Source organism: Scyliorhinus torazame, chromosome 2 (genome assembly GCF_047496885.1).
Source record: "Scyliorhinus torazame isolate Kashiwa2021f chromosome 2, sScyTor2.1, whole genome shotgun sequence".
In the NCBI taxonomy this organism is placed as follows: Eukaryota; Metazoa; Chordata; class Chondrichthyes; order Carcharhiniformes; family Scyliorhinidae; genus Scyliorhinus; species Scyliorhinus torazame.
The window spans coordinates 255,031,024-255,050,310 of NC_092708.1; the positions used below are offsets into that span (position 1 = coordinate 255,031,024).

General features: G+C 45.6%; 1 protein-coding gene across 5 annotated transcripts in view; it reads right to left on the minus strand.

Moving 5' to 3' along the window:
• The window catches only part of rpap1 (RNA polymerase II associated protein 1), a 115,411-nt gene that overhangs the window by 26,566 nt on the left and 69,558 nt on the right, over positions 1-19,287 (minus strand). For all 5 annotated transcript variants that reach the window (XM_072486163.1, XM_072486161.1, XM_072486159.1 and 2 more), the window contains exons 14-17: positions 17,359-17,538; positions 12,981-13,138; positions 11,526-11,708; positions 1,351-1,543 (exon numbers count right to left, since the gene is read on the minus strand). In XM_072486163.1, the coding sequence (XP_072342264.1) occupies positions 1,351-1,543; positions 11,526-11,708; positions 12,981-13,138; positions 17,359-17,538 (714 nt within the window). The remainder of the gene's footprint in view (positions 1-1,350; positions 1,544-11,525; positions 11,709-12,980; positions 13,139-17,358; positions 17,539-19,287) is intronic.

The following is a 19,287-nucleotide window of genomic DNA, read 5'->3' on the forward strand; positions in this document are numbered from 1 at the left end:
CCTGAAGCTGGATGCTAATGAGACCATCTAGGTTAGAGACAGAAGTGGGACAATCTGAAACACATACAGGCAAGAACACCAATAACTCTCATGGCCAAGTGTGGGGAATTCAATCAGGTTGAGTGCCCTCGTCTTTGGGTCAGAAGCTTATGGATTCAGGCCCCACTTCAAAAGGTTGAGCATATAGTCCAGGCTGATTCTCCAGTTGACAACCGAGGAAAGAACCACAGTTTGGAACACCGGGCTGGACTCTCCGCTGCCCCGCGCCAAAATTGTGTTCGGTTGGGGGGGGGGGGGGGGGGGTGGGGGGTGGCGGATAATCCAATTTCATGCCGTAATCGGGCCCGGCACTGGTCCGGCAATTCTCCGGGACCCGAGAATCAGCATGATCGCGGAGTACTCCGCATGGCTGGGGGCCCATTGCCAGAGGCCAGCCCAGCGATCCTCCGCTCCCGACTGACCAAGTTCCTGATGGAGTGGAACTAACTTGCTATTGCCAGTCGGGATGCTCGTGTGGCAGCTGCGGACTCACGTGGCCTTATAGGTGGCCAGAGGACAGATCCGCGCGGTCAGATCTTTGGGACACACGGACGATCGGAGGGATCTAGCTTTTATGTGTGGCTCCGCGATTTGAGTCTGCCATGGCGCTCGGAGCGGCCGCTGGAGGCCGCCGCTGTGCGCATGCACGGACTCAAAACCGGAAGTGCGGGGGCCCGTATTCGCAGCTAAAGCTGCGTGAACTACTCTGGGTCCCTGCTAGCACCCTGCAGGTCATTGAATCAGCTCCACTTTTTCCCAGGAATCTGCAGAGTAAAACGTCAGCGTTTCTATGCCGGTGTGAGGACATAGTCCCATTCTGGGAGAACACAGCCCACCATATTTCAGATGTGACCTGAAAGCAAGTCCCCATCTGCTTTCTCAAGTAGGAACCCATTGCAATAAGGAACCCATTGCAGCACCCCCGCTCCCCCACACAGCTGAGGGGCTTTCGATGTTGGGTGGAACTGGGGTCACATATAAGCCAGGCCAAATAATAGAGGCTGATTCCTTTCCCTAAAAGACATGAGTGAGCCATGTCTTTTCTCCAACAATCCCACATTCACTTATACAGTTCTTTATTTTCAACTTCTTCAAAACTGAATTCAAGATCTCCAACTGCAATGGTGGGATGTAAACGCTGGATTCCTAGTCCTGAGGGAATCACTATCCCAAAACATGACCACTAACACAACCATAACCTACAAAGCAAGTTTGACTGTGACAAGGAAAGGAAAAATATGACAAGAAATAAGTATCACACAACTGGAAGCAAGTGCACACTGATAAGAAATGTAACTAAAAGTTCTGTACCTGTTGGGTGAGCTTGCTATAGTATGTCCCCAAGTAAATGATATACGTTGCTGTCAGTTGCCTCGATTTACTCCACGCCACTGGACAGCTGATTTCCTTGAGGCACCTTTTGACACTGCCCTCCAGGAAGGGTTTGATACCTGCCACGTGACTCCAGTCTAATGGAGGAGGGGGAATTTGTTCCACTTGGTCCCTGTTACCATACAAAGCAAATGGAGAAGTTATTGACCAGCTGTTTCATTTGGGGCAGCAGTGCCACATGTCCAAAACAACTCTAGGAGAAAGGGACTGCGTTAAAATGTTGAATTTAATTGCTAAGGATTACATGATTGCTGGCCAGTCCAGTCCAGTCCAGTGAAAGCATTCTCACCTCAGTAGCATAATGGTTACCACTGCTGCCTCACAGCACCAGGGATCTGGGTTCATTTCCAGCCTTGGGTGACTGCCTGTGTCAAGTTTGCACTTACTCCCAGTGTCTGCGTGGGTTTCCTCCGGGTGCTCCTGTTTCCTCCAACAGTCCAAAGATGTGGTTAGGTGGATTGGCCATGCTAAATTGCCCCTTAGTTGCTTAAAGGTTAGTGGGGTTATGGGGTTATTTGGATAGGGCAGGGGGTGGGGCTGGGCCTAGATAGGGTGCCCTTTCAAAGGGTCGGTGTGGACCCGATGGGCTGAATGGCCTCCTTCTGCACTTTAGGAATTCTATGATTCTCTCAGCCAACACGTTCGCTGTTCAAGTCCCACTCCGGGGCAGAGGAACATAATCCCATAGGTACACATCACCAAAAATATGTCCGGGTCCACCCTCGTCGACGCAACAACCAAGAAAGCACAACAGCACCTATACTTCCTCAGGAAACTAAGGAAATTCGGCATGTCCACATTGACTCTTACCATTTTATTTACAGATGCACCATAGAAAGCATCCTATCTGGCTGCATCACAACTTGGTATGGTGGCACGGTAGCACAGTGGTTAACACTATTGCTTCACAGCTCCAGGGTCCCAGGTTCAATTCCCGGCTGGGTCACTGTCTGTGGGGAGTCTGCACCTTCTCCACGTGTCTGCGTGGGTTTCCTCCGGGTGCTCCGGTTTCCTCCCACAGTCCAAAGATGTGCAGGTTAGGTCGATTGGCAATACTAAAGTTGGCAGCATAATTAAAGACCTCTCCGACCCGGGTTATTCGCTCTTCCAACCTCTTCTATCGGGCAGGAGATACAAAAGTCTGAGAACATGCTATAGCTAATTCAAAAACAGCTTCTTCCCTGCTGTTACCAAACCCCTGAATGACTCTCTTATGGTCTGAATTGATCTCTCCAGGGATCTTCTCCACTGTGTAGCACTACACTATATTTATCGCATGCCATGTTTTTCATGTATGGAACGATCTGCCTGGACGCAGAACGATACTTTTCACTGTACCGCGAAGGTTGTGAAAAGCGCTATATAAATGAAGGCAATGTTTTTGCTTTTCACTCCCTTGTTTTCTCCCCATACCCCTGAATGTTTTCCTTCTCAACTATTTATTCAATTCCAATTTTGAAAGCCCTCCTTGAACGTGCCTCCAACATCCTTTCAGGCAGTAAATCCTACATCATAGGAACTCACAGCGTAAAAATATTTCTCATCACCATCTTTGGCTCTTTTGCCAATTATTTTAAATCTGTGTCCTCACAGTTAACAAGGCTCGCATCCGGTTCAAACTGGACATCGGTGCATCGGCGAACCTCATCTCAAAATCCAACCACGACATCATCCGCGCCAGACCAAGCATTCTTCCACTGGCCTGCCAGCTCCTTGACTACAATGGCAATGCCATAGCTGCCAGTGGCTCGTGTCAACTAGCGGTATCCAACAAGGCGACGCTGCGATTTGAAATCATCGGGCCTGACAGGGCGTCCCTGCTCGGTGCTCGTGCCTGCAAGCTCCTGAACCTTGTTTAACGAGTCAACACCATGTCATCATCACCGGCGACGGCCTCGCCTGATGGTAACTTGCAAGCCGACATAGATGACATTATCACGCAGTACCACAGCGTATTCGATGGGATGGGCACGCTCCCATACCGATATAAAATCCTGCTCAAGCCGAACGCCACCCCTGTAATTCATGCACCACGCCGGGTGCCGGCACCCCTCAAGGATCGTCTGAAGAAGCAATTACTGGACCTCCAAGACCAGGACATTATATCGAAGGTCACAGAGCCCACAGACTGGGTCAGTTCCATGGTCTGCTTAAAGAAGCCGTCAGGGGAGCTTCGCATTTGCATTGACGCGAAGGATCTAAACCGCAACATCATGCAGGAGCATTACCCGTTACCAAAACGTAAAGAGTTGACCTGTGAGATGGCTCATGCCAAATTCTTTACTAAGCTGGATGCCTCCAAGGGTTTTTGGCAAATACAGCTCAACGCGTCCAGTCGCAAGCTGTGCACGTTCAGCACCCCATTCGGTCGCTACTGCTACAACCGGATGCCCTTTGGTATCATATCTGCCTCCAAAGTATTTCACCGCATCATGGAGCAGATGATGGAGGGCATCGAGGGGGTGCGAGTATACGTTGACGATGTAATTATCTGGTCCACAACGCCCCAGGAACACATCGCTCGCCTCAAGCAGGTATTCCAGAGAATTCATGAACATGGTCTCCAGCTCAACAGGGCCAAGTGCTCATTTGGTCAATCAGATGTTAAGTTCCTCGGTGACCACATCTCGTGGCAGGGCGTGCGGCCAGATGCCGACAAGGTCTCAGCGATCAACGCCATGAAGACCCCGGAGGACAAGAAGGCGGTCCTCCGCTTCCTCGGGACGGTCAACTTCCTGGGGAAATTAATTCCCAATATGGCATCCCACACCACGACCCTCCGCCATCTCGTCAAGAAGTCGACGGAATTCCAGTGGCTGCCCACGCATGAAGAGGAATGGCGTGAGCTGAAAGCAAGGCTCACCACAGCCCCGGTTCTAGCGTTCTTCGACCCAACCAAAGAAACCAAGATATCAACTGATGCAAGCCAGGACGGCATTGGGCCGGTGCTCCTTCAACGAGATGACTCCTAGTCCTGGGCTCCAGTGGCGTGTGCCTCCAGGGCCATGACGCCCACTGAGCAACGGTACGCTCAGATTGAGAAGGAGTGTCTGGGCCTCCTGACAGGCATAGTCAAGTTTCACGACTACATTTATGGCCTGCCAAAATTCACAGTAGAAACGGACCACAGGCCTCTAGTCCACATAATCCAGAAGGATTTAAATGACATGACACCTCGGTTACAGCAAATTCTTCTTAAGCTACGCCGCTACGACTTCGAACTTGTCTATACGCCAGGCAAAGAGCTGATCGTTGCAGATGCCCTATCCAGGTCCATTACCACACCGTGTGAACAAAGTGACTTCATCTGCCACATAGAAGTGCAAGTGCAGTTGTGTGCCACCAACCTTCCGGCCTCTGACGAACGGGTGGTCCAAATTCGTGAGGAGACGGCCAAGGATCCTCTGCTGCAGCGTGATGCAGCACCTTACCAATGGCTGGCAAAAGGGACAATGTCCTCAGTTCTATAACGCGAGAAAGGGGTCCATATTGTAAAGCGGTTGCTGTGCAAAGCTGCAGACTCAGGCTCCGACTTCAACCTGGCGATGCTGGCATACAAGGCAACCCCACTGTCCACTGGGTTGTCTCCAGCGCAGATGCTCATGAATCGCACTCTGAGGACCACAGTTCCAGCCATCCATGTTCCAGACCTTGACCACCTCACGGTCTTACAAAAAATGCAGCAGTCACAGGCCCAACAAAAAGCCACATACGATGCTCATGCCGCGGATCTACCCGAGCTGGCCCCCAATGATCATGTTCGGGTCCAGTTGCCGGAGGGCGACTGGCCAGCCACAGCTGTTGTGATCAAACAAGTGGCCCCAAGATCGTTCCTTGTCTGCATGGCTGATGGCTCCCTGCTACGGCGCAACAAACGGGCACTGCGAAGAGTTCCACGCCCGCTACTTGACCGACGTGCCCGCTGCCTACGATGTTTCCTTCGGATGCACCCTACCATGAGGCAATCGATCTACCAGAAATCCTACCAGCCCAAATGACCACCGTGATGGTAGCAATCCCGCCTATCCAAGTGCAGGCGGCTCCTGATCCACATCTGTGGCGATCGACAAGAATTCGTCGCCCACCACAAAGACTAAATCTATAGACTGAACTCTTGTACATTTTGTGACTTAATCGCTTTAACCTCTAAATATTGTTTAGTTTGTCATGTATCTGCACTATCGACACCTTCCTATGTATATACGTTCATCTAGACACCTTTTGTATATAGTCAGGTGTATATATATATATATACATACACACACATGCTCACACACCCTAGTATTTATTTATCTAAAAAAAAGGGGGGGGGGGGGAGATGTCATAATATCTACTCATGTATATACTGAAGTGCAGACAGGCAGTGATTGACATACAGGATGACCAATAAGCACACAACACAGTGCAGCCAATCACCAGACAGAACACTACCACTATAAAGCCAAAGGGCACTAGGTTTCCCGCTCTCTCTGGACCCAGCCACTGAGACAGCCAGTGCAAACACCATGCGGTAGCTAGTAAGTCTGGTCAGGCTAATACAAGGTCTCCAGTCAGTTCAGTATAGTGTCGACCCACAGCTGAACATGTATATCAGTTCTATCATTGAATAAAACAGTGTTGGATTTTCTCCAGTGTTAGACGTCTGCTTCTAGCTTCCCTGCATCAAGTGCAGTCCACATCGAACCTACCTGCCGAACACATCAGTATCCGCAGTATTTTAGGGTTTTTTGAGTTTAGGTTTACGTCACTGCTTTAATGTTGTGCACAGCAAGATCGCACAAACAGCACTGTAAAAGCGACCAAATTATCTATTTTTTATTCAATGATGTTGTTTGAGGGATAAATACTGACCAGGACACTGCAGAGAGTGCCCCAAGCTTTTCTTTAAAATAGCGCTAAAGGATTTTTTTTATCCCCACTCTCGGGGGACTCATCTGAAAGTTAGCACCTCTGACAATGCAGCAATTCCTCAGTTCTGCACTGGAGTGTTAGCCTAGGTTTGATCGGTAGAGTGGGACTCAACCCCTTGACCTTGTGACTTGGAGGAAAGAGTGCTACTGCATCGAACTGCCTGTCTAAATCTTTCAAAGGGTTCTAAATTAAAGCAGACAGCATTTCATATCAATGAGCAGCAGTGTAACCTTGGAAACAGCCTGGTCACAAGCTCCGAGAATACACAAGGGAATTGTTGAGCACCAATCACAAAGGCCTGGAAATGGGTTTTACTTGGAATCACTATTGACCTAATGTGACTGATGAACGTACTATCCACTGTAACTCTTAATCCCGTTACTGACGTTTATTGGGTACCTTTGGGTTGCCTTTATTTCATTAGTTAAAAATGTTCCATCCACCAAGGAGGTGTCAATCACTTTAATACTGACTGTGCAATCATCAGTTCTGATGGAAGTCATTCAAAAATAGGAAGCATGAATTCAAAAATGTTCTGTGATGGGAGACAAAATCAACCTTTGTTGCTGTATATAACAGTCACTTAGCAACCGTCACCGACCTAATCACAGCTGCTCCCCCCACCACTTTGCATGCTCAATATCAAGTTCCAGTCACCCTACATCAGTCTGCAATCCTACCACAGCCGTCTTATGTCAGTTTCAGACTTGCTTCAATCATGAGCAGTGGCGCCAAGCTGTCCAGCAGTGTTATACTGTACAGCAGTGTGATAACGGTACAAGATTAAGCATCAGGACAAATTCTTGTGTTACAGCATATTCATCATATAGCACTGTTAATGCCTCAGGGTACTTTACCAGAGAAGGGTGATTCAGGCATGAGAAGGAACCCGAGGCAAAATTAAAGGTGATGAAAAGCAGTGTTAATGAGATAAACTTTCAGGAATTACATAGAATTCATAGCACACAAAGAGCCCATTTGATCCAACTTTATTCACCACAGGCTTTTCCCACCCTCATTTATCTAATAGGGGACAGCACGGGAGCACAGTGGTTAGCACAGTTGCTTCACACTTCAGGGTCCCAGGTTCGATTCCCGGCTTGGGGCACTGTCTGTGGAGTCTGCACGTTCTCCCCGAGTCTGCGTGGTATTCCTCCGGGTGCTCCGGTTTCCTCCCACAGTTCAAGGATGTGCAGGTTAGGTGGATTGGTCATGATAAATTGCCCTTGGTGTCCAGGTTAGGTAGAGTTACTGGGTTATGGAGATAGGGTGGAAGCGTGGGCTTAAGTAGTGTGCTCTTTCCAAGGGCCGGTGCAGACTCGATGGGCCAAATGGCCTCCTTCTGCACTGCAAATTCTATGATATCTATGATGGTATATGTGCCATTCCTTTCTCCTTTATCTATTTCTCTAGAATCACAGAATTATACAACATTGAAGTCGGCCATTTAGCCCATCAAGTCTGTGTTGGATCTTTCAAAGAGCAATCCAGCTCTCCCACTCTTTCACCAGCCCTGGAATTTTTGCTCCTTTAGGTATTTATCCTTTTGAAGGTTACTATTGAATTTGTATCCTCTCAGATTCAATCTGTACCATCAAGCAGTGCATTTCAAACCCACTTGTTGCATAAAAAAGATTTTCCCTCATGTCACCTCTGGTTCTATTATCGGTCATCTTAAATCGGTGTCCTCTTAGTATCAAACCATTAGCCATCAGAAACAGTTACTGTTTTTTAACTGCCTAAACCTTCATGCTTTTAATTACATTTGAAACTCCTCCTAGTATTCTCTACTAAAAGGAGACCAACCCTAGCTTCTCGTAGTCTATCCACGCAAGTGCAGTCCTTCATCCCTGGAACCATTCTGGTAAATCTCTTTTGTATCCTCACCAAAGCCTTCATTGCCTTTCCTAAAGTGTGGAGCCCAGCATTGGACACGATGCTCCAGTTGGAGCTAAACCAGTGTTTTGCTTACAAGGTTAGCATAACTTACTGCTTTTTGTACACTGCCTCTTTATAAAACCCAGACTCTCACGTACTTTATTAAGTGCTTTTTCCCATCACCTTCGTGCACCCCCTTTAAAATTGTCCCATTTAGTTTGGATTCTCTCCCATTTGTACGACCAAAATCTGTCACCGTATACTTTTCTACATGGAATTTCATCTGCCAGCAGTCCAACCATTTCACCAGCCAAGCTACGTCCACTGGAAGTCTATTACTTCCTTCCTCTATGTTTACTACATCTCGAGATTTCATATCATTTGTAAATTTCAAAATTGTGCCCTGTACCCACAAATCCAGGTCATTAACCTAGGTCAAAAACAGTGTTCCTCAGAGTGAACTCGGGGAACTCCACTGTATTCCAATCCAAAAGGCAGCCATTCACCACAACTGTGTTAGTCAGTTCTGTATCCATTCTCCTGCTGTCACTTTTATTCTATGGGCTTCAATTTGCTAACTAGCCTCAGGTCGTTACTTTATCAGACCTTCCAAAGTCAATGTAGATAACATCTGCAGCACTGCCCGAATCCACCCTTTCTGCTACATGATTAAAAAACGTAATCAAGTTAGTAAAACACATTTTGCCTTTGACTAATCCATGCTATCTCTCTTTCATTAGTTCATGCTTATCCAAGTGACAGCTAATTTTACATAGAATACAAAGCAGAGGAAAAGTTCACTTGCCCAACCAAGTCATATTATTTTCCCCTGAACGGTTGTTTGTAAAAGTTCCAAAAGCTTTTTGTTGCCAGATTCATCCTCTTTTCTAAAAAGGAGTATCAGCATTTTCAATCCTCCAGACCACTGGCATCACCCCTGTAGATAAGGAAGATTAGAACAATGAGGCCAAAGCCTCTGCAATGTTTACCCTTACTTCTCTCAGCACCAACGATACATCCTATCCAGACTGCTTGACTTATCCATATCAAGTACGACCGGCTTTTCTCATACGACCACTACTTTTAGCCCATCCAGTATCTCGACACTCACCTCATTTGCTATAGCTTTGACAAACTCCCCTTCCTTGGTAAACACCCATTCAGAGTACTCAGTTAGTACATTAGCCACATCTTTTGCCTTCAGTAGAACTCCATTTCGGTCCCCATTCATCCCCACCACTTTTGGCAACACCACCCTGAACAAGTCTAGGGCAAACATTGAGATTCCCTTTTATGTTGGCCACCAATCTAATTTTGGTACTGTCACTTCGATCTTTTTATTTCCTTTTGTACTTGCCCTCTGTATTTTTTGTAATTAAATGGATTCCTCCTTGTTATCCCAAAAGTGTAAACACATGCTCTACATGTTGGACCCTTTCATAATTTTGATGACCTCCATTAGGAAGGTGGGGGTGTGGGAAGAGATGAATTGGTTAGTTGCATCATCGATTTGAGATCAGCACGAGGACTGTGCGCAACGGATCACAGTAGCACGGAACCACAACGCCTTCAGAAAGAATGAAATCATCAACTCACCATTACAACTGCCCCACAGAGGAGTAAGTCTTGATTATCCACAGTCAAGGTCTTTCTAATGCGTTGGATAGTATTGTTATGGGCCAGGGTTTAGAGAACCCCAAAATGTATCATGGAGTTCACCTGACCCACAACTTTTAATAGACTGTGGTACGGGGAACCCCCCTGCCCCCTCCCCCTCCCCACCACCCACAACGTGGACAGCTTTTTTTTGGGGGGGGGGGGGGGGGGGGGGGGGAGAGAAAGAGTTCCAGATTTCTGTTACCTCTTCCGTGAAGTGCCTGGAACTCAACGTAGTACTCCCAATATGGGGTCCATTCAGAGCTCTGTGAAGCTGTATTTTATTCCAGCTCTCTGAAGATAAAGGTTAACATTACATTAGCCTTTTTAATGTCTTGTCCCTGTCCATTAGCTTTTAGTGATTTCTGTCCAGTGACTGCTAAATCTCTCTTCTGTTCCGCAGTTACTAGGTTCTCACCATTTAGAAAATATATTTTCCTTCAGTCCAAAGTGAATGTCATCATACTTGCCAACAATGAACCATCTGCCACCGTTTTGGCATATTACCCATCAATGTCCCTTTGCAACTTCTTAACTTGGTGTTGCCAGCAAATTTGGACTGTATGGTTCTCTATTTTTTCATCCAAGTCATTGATAAATCACTTAGATGAATTATGGGTGAAAAATGAGACATGGTTGCAGTTGCCACATGTATGCCTCAAGAAGGGATGTAAAAAGCTACTGTCCTTAAAAGTATATGTGTATTTTTTCTGATCCAATTCCTAATGATACTTAAAAGAATGAGCTTCAATCTCGATACTGTCCTTTGGGAATGCGGTCTACAGGGATGAACAGCACATTGGCCTTTCTTATTCTGCATCAATTTGCCAATGCAGGTTAAGTGTCTTGGTATTCCCATTGTTCCGAGAAACACGTCTTCCAGATAAAACGTTAAACCAAGAGCCTGTATGCTCTCTCAGGAGGTTGCACAAGATTCCATTACACAATGCGAAGATCAGGGCAACTCTTCACTGGTGCCCTGGCCAATATTTGCCCCTCAGCTAACATCACCAAAACGTTATCTCTTGACTCATCTCACAGTTGTTTGTGGGATCTTGCTGTGTACTTCATTGGTTGCAAAGCGCTTTGAGACATCTTGGGGACGTGGAAGACTCTAAATGAATGCCACCAAGTTGGAGCTTGCACTAAAACCTGCACTCCATATCGGGTGAACACAAATCCGAAGTGTGTGGTATACTCAGTAGATTGAATTGGTGACTTTTTTCAAATTTAGAGTACCCAATTATTTTTTCCCAGTCAAGGGGCAATTTAGCGTGGCCAATCAAACTAACCTGCACATCTTTGGGTTGTGGGGTTGAAACCCACACAGACATGGGGAAAATGTACAAATTCCACACAGACAGTGATCCGGGGCCGGGATCGAACCCGGGTCCTCAGGGCCGTTGGCAGCAGTGCCGCCCTAGAATTGGTAACTTTTAAACAGAGAATGAATTTCCACAAGTCATAGGAGCGTGATCGAACAAAGTTAAACAGGCCACCAACGGTTGAGTGGGGATGCACAACTTTCCATGCTCAGACGTGTGAAGGGTTTGATCCGGGGACTTGGTGCTGGAGGACTGTTAGGAGAAAGTGGCACTTGACCCAAACTGGCACTTCAGAAGAATCAGGTGGGAGATTCAAAAAGTTACCTGGAGTTGAAGTGGGCCTGCAGTTCAACAGCAGAGCCTGCACTGTTAGTAATGTTGATCAGCAGGCAGACCAACACCTCGGCTCTCTGCAAGTAAAAACTGTGCAATAGATCCTCTCCCTTTGGCTGAGCGATAAGACTCGGCAGTGTCTGAAGCATCTTCATCAGTGCAGGATAGAAATCCCTGGAAGACAAACAGAAATGAGCCACGTCATAGATTAATAGAATTTACAGTGCAGAAGGAGGCCATTCAGCCCATCGAGTCTGCACCGGCTCTTGGAAAGAACACCCTACCCAAGGCCCACGCCTCCACCCTAACCCTTTATCCCTGTAAACCCACCTAACCTTTTTGGACACTAATGGCAATTTAGAATGGCCAATCCACCTAACCTGCACATCTTTGGAATGTGGGAGGAAACCGGAGCACCCGGAGGAAACCCACGCACACACTGGGAGAACGTGCAGACTCCGCACAGACAGTGACCCAAGCCAGGAATCGAACCTGGGACCCTGGAGCTGTGAAGCAACTATGCTAACCACTATGCTACCGTGCTACCATGATGGGGGAATAGTTGCTCTTCCTTCAAATGAGCCAAAAGACTTTCAGTGCAGAAACTATTTGGAGGCAATTTAAAGTACATTTTTGCTGATTTCTCCTCAGGGCCATTCTAAACCCAATACATTCCTTGCAGTTCTCAGAACTTGCAACCTTTGGAGCGCTGCCTTGTTGCCACTCGCACAACCCTGTGTCCCCACACATAGAGCCTTTGAGCCTATGTCAGCTGGGTCTCAGGAGGTAGTACATTCTCAGTGAATTAGAAGGTTCAAGATCCATTCCAAAGATTTTAATACACAATCGAAGAGGAGAAAAGGAGCCCTTCCCCAATGTCCTGGCTGACACTTATCATAGAATCCCTACAGTGCAGGTGTTCCCAGAACCAATATCACGAAAACAGATTCTCCAATGATTGCATTGCTTTTCGCAGGGCCTTGCTGTGCAGAAATTCACTTTAAAAACACTTAAAACACTTTGGGATGTCCCAATGATCATAAAAGGTGCAAATATATGGAAATGACAAGCCAGAAAATTTACAGTTGGCCCATTAAACCTTGAACATCATTACTACACCTTTTTCCCCTTCTCTCCCCACTTCATCACCCTCCATTCTGGCTGCATGTAATCCCAGAAGTCAAAAACATTAGAAAATAACCGACTCCCTAAATTGTATACATTCAAAAATATTCATCAATCCCCAAATGTACCTGGACCTGCACCTCAAATCAAGTGCCATACATGCCCCGACTTTACCAATCTTCCTCCTTCGCCATACCCACCCACTTATTCAGCATATGCAAACCCCTCCAATACATATTTTCACTCCAGCCCACGCGCATTCAGCACATACCAGATAAATGTACCAATCCTGCTCCCATCTCCTTTTCATCTTGCACTTACTTGTACAGATCACATGTCTGTCCGTAGTTGGCTGCAATAGCCCATAACCGTAAGGCCTCAATGCTCAACACAAAGGCCTCCTGTCGCTCCAAGGGCAGATCACTAGGGTCCTCTGAAACAAACCTCCCGATTCGTGCCTTCATATTGTATTTATTTAACTGTATAAAAATATAGACAATAGCACAAATTATTAAGCTGTCTGTTCATTCATAACCCGACAGATACTGGGCTGGATTCTCCGCCCCGCCACTTTTCAGCCTCAACCCGCCGGCAGGATTCTCCGTTACACTGGCCGGTCAATGGGATTTCCCATTGTGGGGCAGCCCCACACTGTCGGGAAACCCCCAGGCGCCGGCAAAACGGAGAATCCCGCCAGCGGAGAATCCCGCTCACTGTGTCTAACTTGCCCAGGTACAAGTCTGTATAATACACAGATATAAACTGCTCATTATAAACAGCTATTTCTCTCAATGGATTTTTCCCCAATATTTAATGCTGATTTGGCAGGGTTGGAGGCGCAGAAGAGTAATCTCTGTGCATTTCTCAACGAGAAATATCACTGCCTGGAAAAAAAAGACCATTTTTCCACTGAAGGCACCCTATGTTAGCACTGAACATTCCCAGGATAAGTACCGTACAAAATAGATAGAGCCTGTTGCTCACTCTACACTGCCCCATCAAGCACTCCCAGACCTAACCTGTCGAGGTTTGACACAGAGTAAAACTCCCTCTGCATTATTCCTTAAAATACAGCCAATCCTGTAGAATCATTCATCCAAATCCTGTATGATAGAAATAAGATATGGAGATATTCTCTCTCTTCACCTTCCTAACTATGTGCCTTAGCCCAAACCTTAGTTGAGCATGACCTACTATGATCTTCCAGTGGTCTTTTTAAGCAAGGCTGTCAATTTAGTGCTGAATTATGAACAGTTCTGTAAGTTTGAGTGTTATCAAAATACTGAAAGCCATCTCATGTGTGCTTTATAAAGCATTAGTTAGGCCCCATTTAGAATACTGTGAGCAATTTTGGGCCCCACACCTCAGGAAGGACATACTGGCACTGGAGCGGGTCCAGCGGAGATTCACACGGATGATCCCAGGAATGGTAGGCCTAACATACGATGAACGTCTGAGGATCCTGGGATTATATTCATTGGAGTTTAGGAGGTTGAGGGGAGATCTAATAGAAACTTACAAGATGATGAATGGCTTAGATAGGGTGGACGTAGGGAAGTTGTTTCCATTAGCAGGGGAGACTAGGACCCGGGGCACAGCCTTAGAATAAAAGGGAGCCACTTTAGAACAGAGATGAGGAGAAATTTCTTCAGCCAGAGAGTGGTGGGTCTGTGGAATTCATTGCCACAGAGGGCGGTGGAGGCCGGGACGTTGAGTGTCTTTAAGACAGAAGTTGACAAATTCTTGATTTCTCGAGGAATTAAGGGCTATGGAGAGAGAGCGGGTAAATGGAGTTGAAATCAGCCATGATTGAATGGCGGAGTGGACTCGATGGGCCGAATGGCCTTACTTCCGCTCCTATGTCTTATGGTCTTATGGTCTTATGTGAAAACCTTTAGGTGACAAAAATAGAAAAGCAACAAAAAAATCAAATTTAAGCTTAAAAGCCAAGAGTGAAGCTCAAAATGAATGACCAGAGATGCCAGGCCAAATAACCAGAGGTGGCTTCCTGATCAGGAAGTAATTTAAATAAAAGCGCTTTGACCTAGGGATGAACTGACCCATGATAGGACTGGCAGCAGTTGAGTATTAGGATTAGACAACATATGCTGAACTTCCATAGCATCATGTTATTCTGATTTTGTCATGTAGCTGAGAAACCTGTTCCTTGGTCAATAACAACTTGTAGTTATATTGTTCTATTGATGTAATAAAAGGTCCATGATTGACCAACATCTCCAGTCAAGGCCCCAATCAGCAAAGAATCATTGGAATTGAAATAAAATAAATTTCTGGAAGACAGCAAGACTTCCATGGCCTTGAAGAATCAATAGTTTACCAGTAATTGTGTTACAAAAACTTGTATTTGAGAGTGCATTTATCATAGAAAAGATGCTTCATAGAAGCATTATAAAGCTAAATTTGACAATGAACCACTTTAGGGACATAAGGGCAGGTGACCATAATCTTGGCCAAAGAGGTCAGTTTTAAGGAGTGTCTAAAGGAGTAAAGAGAGACAGAAAGGCTTAAAGAGAATTTCAGAAAGTTATAGGTTAGTCTCATTTCAGACCTTGATAAATCACCAGTGTCTGTAATACAAGATTAATTTACTAAACAGCACAGTGGTTAGCACTGCTGTCTCACAGCGCCAGGAACCCGGGTTCAATTCTGGCCTTGGGTGACTGTGTGTGGAGTTTGCACTTTCTCCCAGTGCCTGTATGGGGTTTTTCCGGGTGCTCCGATTTCCTCCCAGTCCAAAGGTGTGCAGGATGTCACATGCAAAATTGTCCCTTAATATCCAACGGTTAGGTGGGGTTACGCGGATAGAGCAGGGTGTGGACCTAGGTGGCATGCTCTTTCGGAGGTTCGATGCAGACTTAAAGGGCCGAATAGCCTCCTTCTGCACTGTAGGGATTCTATTAATGAGCTGATTAGGACCAGGCATCCCTGTGCTGTACTTTTCTTCATTCTTTTGTTTAACTTCAGAGATATATTTTCAGAAACGGGAAGGGGATAGGTAGAGGAAATTCAGCTGATGTGGTTAACATGGAATTTGAAAGGACACTGTAATTAAGAGGGATGTTGTCATGTTGATAGACATGTAGTTACGCTAATAGGCAGAGAGCAAAGAAAAGACTGAATAGAGGTACAGGAAGGTTCGTCAGCTAGAAAGGTTTGAATGGTATTCCACAGGGGTCTGTGCTGGGGCTACTCTTATAGCCAATAAAAATAACAGAAGTGGATTTAGGAACTAAAGTTCAGTGTTGACATCTGTCCCGGACCTTAAATTGGCCAAGTACAGCAAACTGTGAGGAGGACTGTGAAAAACAACAAGAGGATGCAGATGGCCATGAGAGGTGCAGGTCAATATTTTTGTTAAGTCACAGATGGCCTTTAACCGGAATAGACAGATGGATATATGGACACACGTGTCAATAATTTAGTGGTGCTAATTATAAGAGACCATAAAAAGGCAAAGGAAACCTTGGTTTTGCATCCTAAAGCATAGAGCACAAAATAGGCTGGAGGATTGTTCACTCTCATAAAGGATTAATATCAAGAGGGCAGAGTGGATGCACCATTTATGAAATAAGCTATTACTAGGGATTACGGTTATAAGAGTGTACAATCCTATTTGCCCTTGAACGGAGTGTCAGTTGAGCGTCAATTCACATTGCGTGTAGGCCAGACCAGATAGGACAGCAGATTTCCCCTAAAGGATATCAGTGAACTAGATGGATCTTTACAACAATCAGCAATAGTTTCACGGTCATCATCAGACTTATAATTCCAGATTTTTATGCAATTCAAATTTCACCATCTGTTGTGGTGGGATTCAAACCTGGATCCCCAGAGCATTAACCTGGATCTCTGGATTACTGAGTCCAGTGACAATACCACTACGGCACTGCCTCCCCACTCCTGTGAGGGAGACAAAAATGAGGAGCAATGTTATAGTCACTAATAAAACCAATTGGGAATTCAAAGAACAAAGAATACAGCACAGGAACAGGCCTTTCCGCCCTTTAAGCCTGCGCCGACGATGGTACCTGCCTAAACTAAAACCGTATATGAGGAGAAACTCCTTTACCCAGAGAAGTTGGAATGTAGAACTTGCTACCACAAGGAGTAGTTGGGCAAATAGGATTGAGATATTGAAGGGAAAGTTAAATAAGTACCTGAGGGAGAAAGAAGCAGAAGGTTATGTTCTTTGGGTTAGATGGAGAGAGATAGGAGCAGGGTCATGTGGTGAATAAACACAGCCAAAGTCCAATTGGGCCAAATGGTCTGTACATTCTATGTAATTCTATGTATTAATATAGGAAATATTCACAGATTGGCCAAAGAAATGAAATGAGGGGGGGTGGGGGAGAATTTAATACTATCGCAAGGAGAATCGAAAAGAAGGTTCAAAATTGTTTTCACAGGAAGGGCAGTTATGAGGAATTTGTTGCCATGAGCCTTAATTGACGCAAGGCCCACCAATTCCTCAATGAGACATCATTGTTTGCAAATGAGAAATATTAACCTGTTATTAACAATCACGCAAGGATGAGGTCACATGGAGAAACACACCAGTGCAGATGCACAAAGTCTGACCCAAAAAACAATCATCGGCCTTGAAAGGATATCGCTGATAAGTCCCTTCATTTGGAGTGAAGTGCGGTGAATGAAGGAGTTAAGCGAAGGTGATCCTCACCAGAATAGCTGACATATTCCTTCCAGCAGATGCCAGGACGCGGATCAGTTTCATGGCGGCTGCAATTGGTACACCGTAAATACTGGTCATCAGCTCACCCACGCTCAGGGTCTGGATCTTCCAGGTGGATGGAATAAACTCCGAAACGATAGTCTCCAACAGTCTCGGGCACCCCAGAATCTGGGTGAGCAAGAAAGACGAGATCAAGAGACTGAAAAAATGTATTTACGCAATGTTGCATGATAATCTAGAATATACCATCTGAAAGGGCCGTGGGAACAGATTCAATACTTACTTTCAAGATATATATCTAAATGATTTGCAGGGCTGTAGGGAAAGAACAAGGGATGTGACAATTTGAACAGTTCTTTCAATGAGCTGGCATAGGCAGGATGAGCGGAATTGGGCTCCTTCTGTGCTCTCCCACGTACTTGATTCTTCATGGCAATTGACCGCATTCTCTGCTTCCTGGGTTTCCAACTCATTCTATTGCCCTTAATCCACAATGGCACTGAGCACCGTCTGTGCATCATCACAAAGCTCAAAACTCTCTCTCATCACCACCCAATTTTCTCTTCTATCCCTCCCCTCATTACACACAACATCCATATGCACCTCCAGCCATAATTTCAGACTTGGTTCAGTGATAAATAAGATGAGAAATGATGACGAGGAGGTCATCAAGCAGACTCCACCATTCAATATGATCATGGCTGATCTGATTGTGGCCTGAAAGTGTCCTGCCTGTCTTCCATAACCCTGGACTCCCTTGTAGATCAGAAATCTATCCAGCTTAGCCTTGAATATATTCAATGATACAACCTTCACCGTTCTCTGTAGAAGAGGATTCCAAACACTAACGATCCTGAGAGAATTCCTCATCTCCATCTTAAATGGGAGATCCTGTATTTTTAAACAATGCCCCTTAGTTCAAGATTCTACCCCCCACCCCCCAAATGAGGGGAAGCATTCTCTCATCATCTACCCTGCCAGCCTCTCAGGATCTTATATGTTTCAATAAGATCACCTAAACTCCAATGAGTGTAGGCCCAACCAACTCAACCTTCCCTCATAAGACAAAGCCTGCATCCCAGGAATCAGCCTTGTGAACTTTCTCTGAACTGTTTCCAATGCAAGTATATCCCTCCTCAAATAAGGAGACCAAAATTGCACACAGTATTTTAGGTGTGGTCTCACAAATGCCTTCTACAGTTGTAGCAAGTCTCCCCTACTTTATATTCCATCCACCTTGCAAAAAGGTTAATATTACATTTGCCTCCTTAATTACTTGCTGTGCCTGCATGCTATCTTTTTGATTCGTGTACAAGGACAGCCAGATCCCTCTTCATTGCAGCATTCTGTAGTCTCTCTCCATTTAAATAATATGTTGCTTTTCTATTCTTCCTCCCAGAGTTGATAGCCTCATCACAACTATCAACTTTTGCTCACTAACTTAACCTATCTATTTCTCTTTGCAGGCTCTTTGTCTATTCCACACAACTTGCTTGTCCACCTATCTTTGTTATCATTAGCAAATGTGGCTAGAATACAACCTGTACTTTCATCCAAGTCATTAATATAGATCGTAAATAGTTGAGGTTCTTCTCACCTCCGAGTCAGAAGATTGTGAGGTTCAATCTCCGCTCCAATCTGGTACTCTAGTGTAGTTCAGAGGGAGGGCTGCACTTTCACAGGTGCCGGCTTTCAGATGAGATCCAACATCCCACCTGCCCTCTATGGTGGACATAAAAGATCCCAAAGCACTATTTTGAAGAACCTCAGGGAAATTCACCCTAGTGTCCCATTCAATATTTATCCCTCAGCCAGCATTACTGAACTGATTTTCGGATCATGTATGAAATTGCTCATTGCGGAATCTTGCTGTACACAAATTGGCTGCTGCAATTCCTACGTTACAACTTCAAAAGC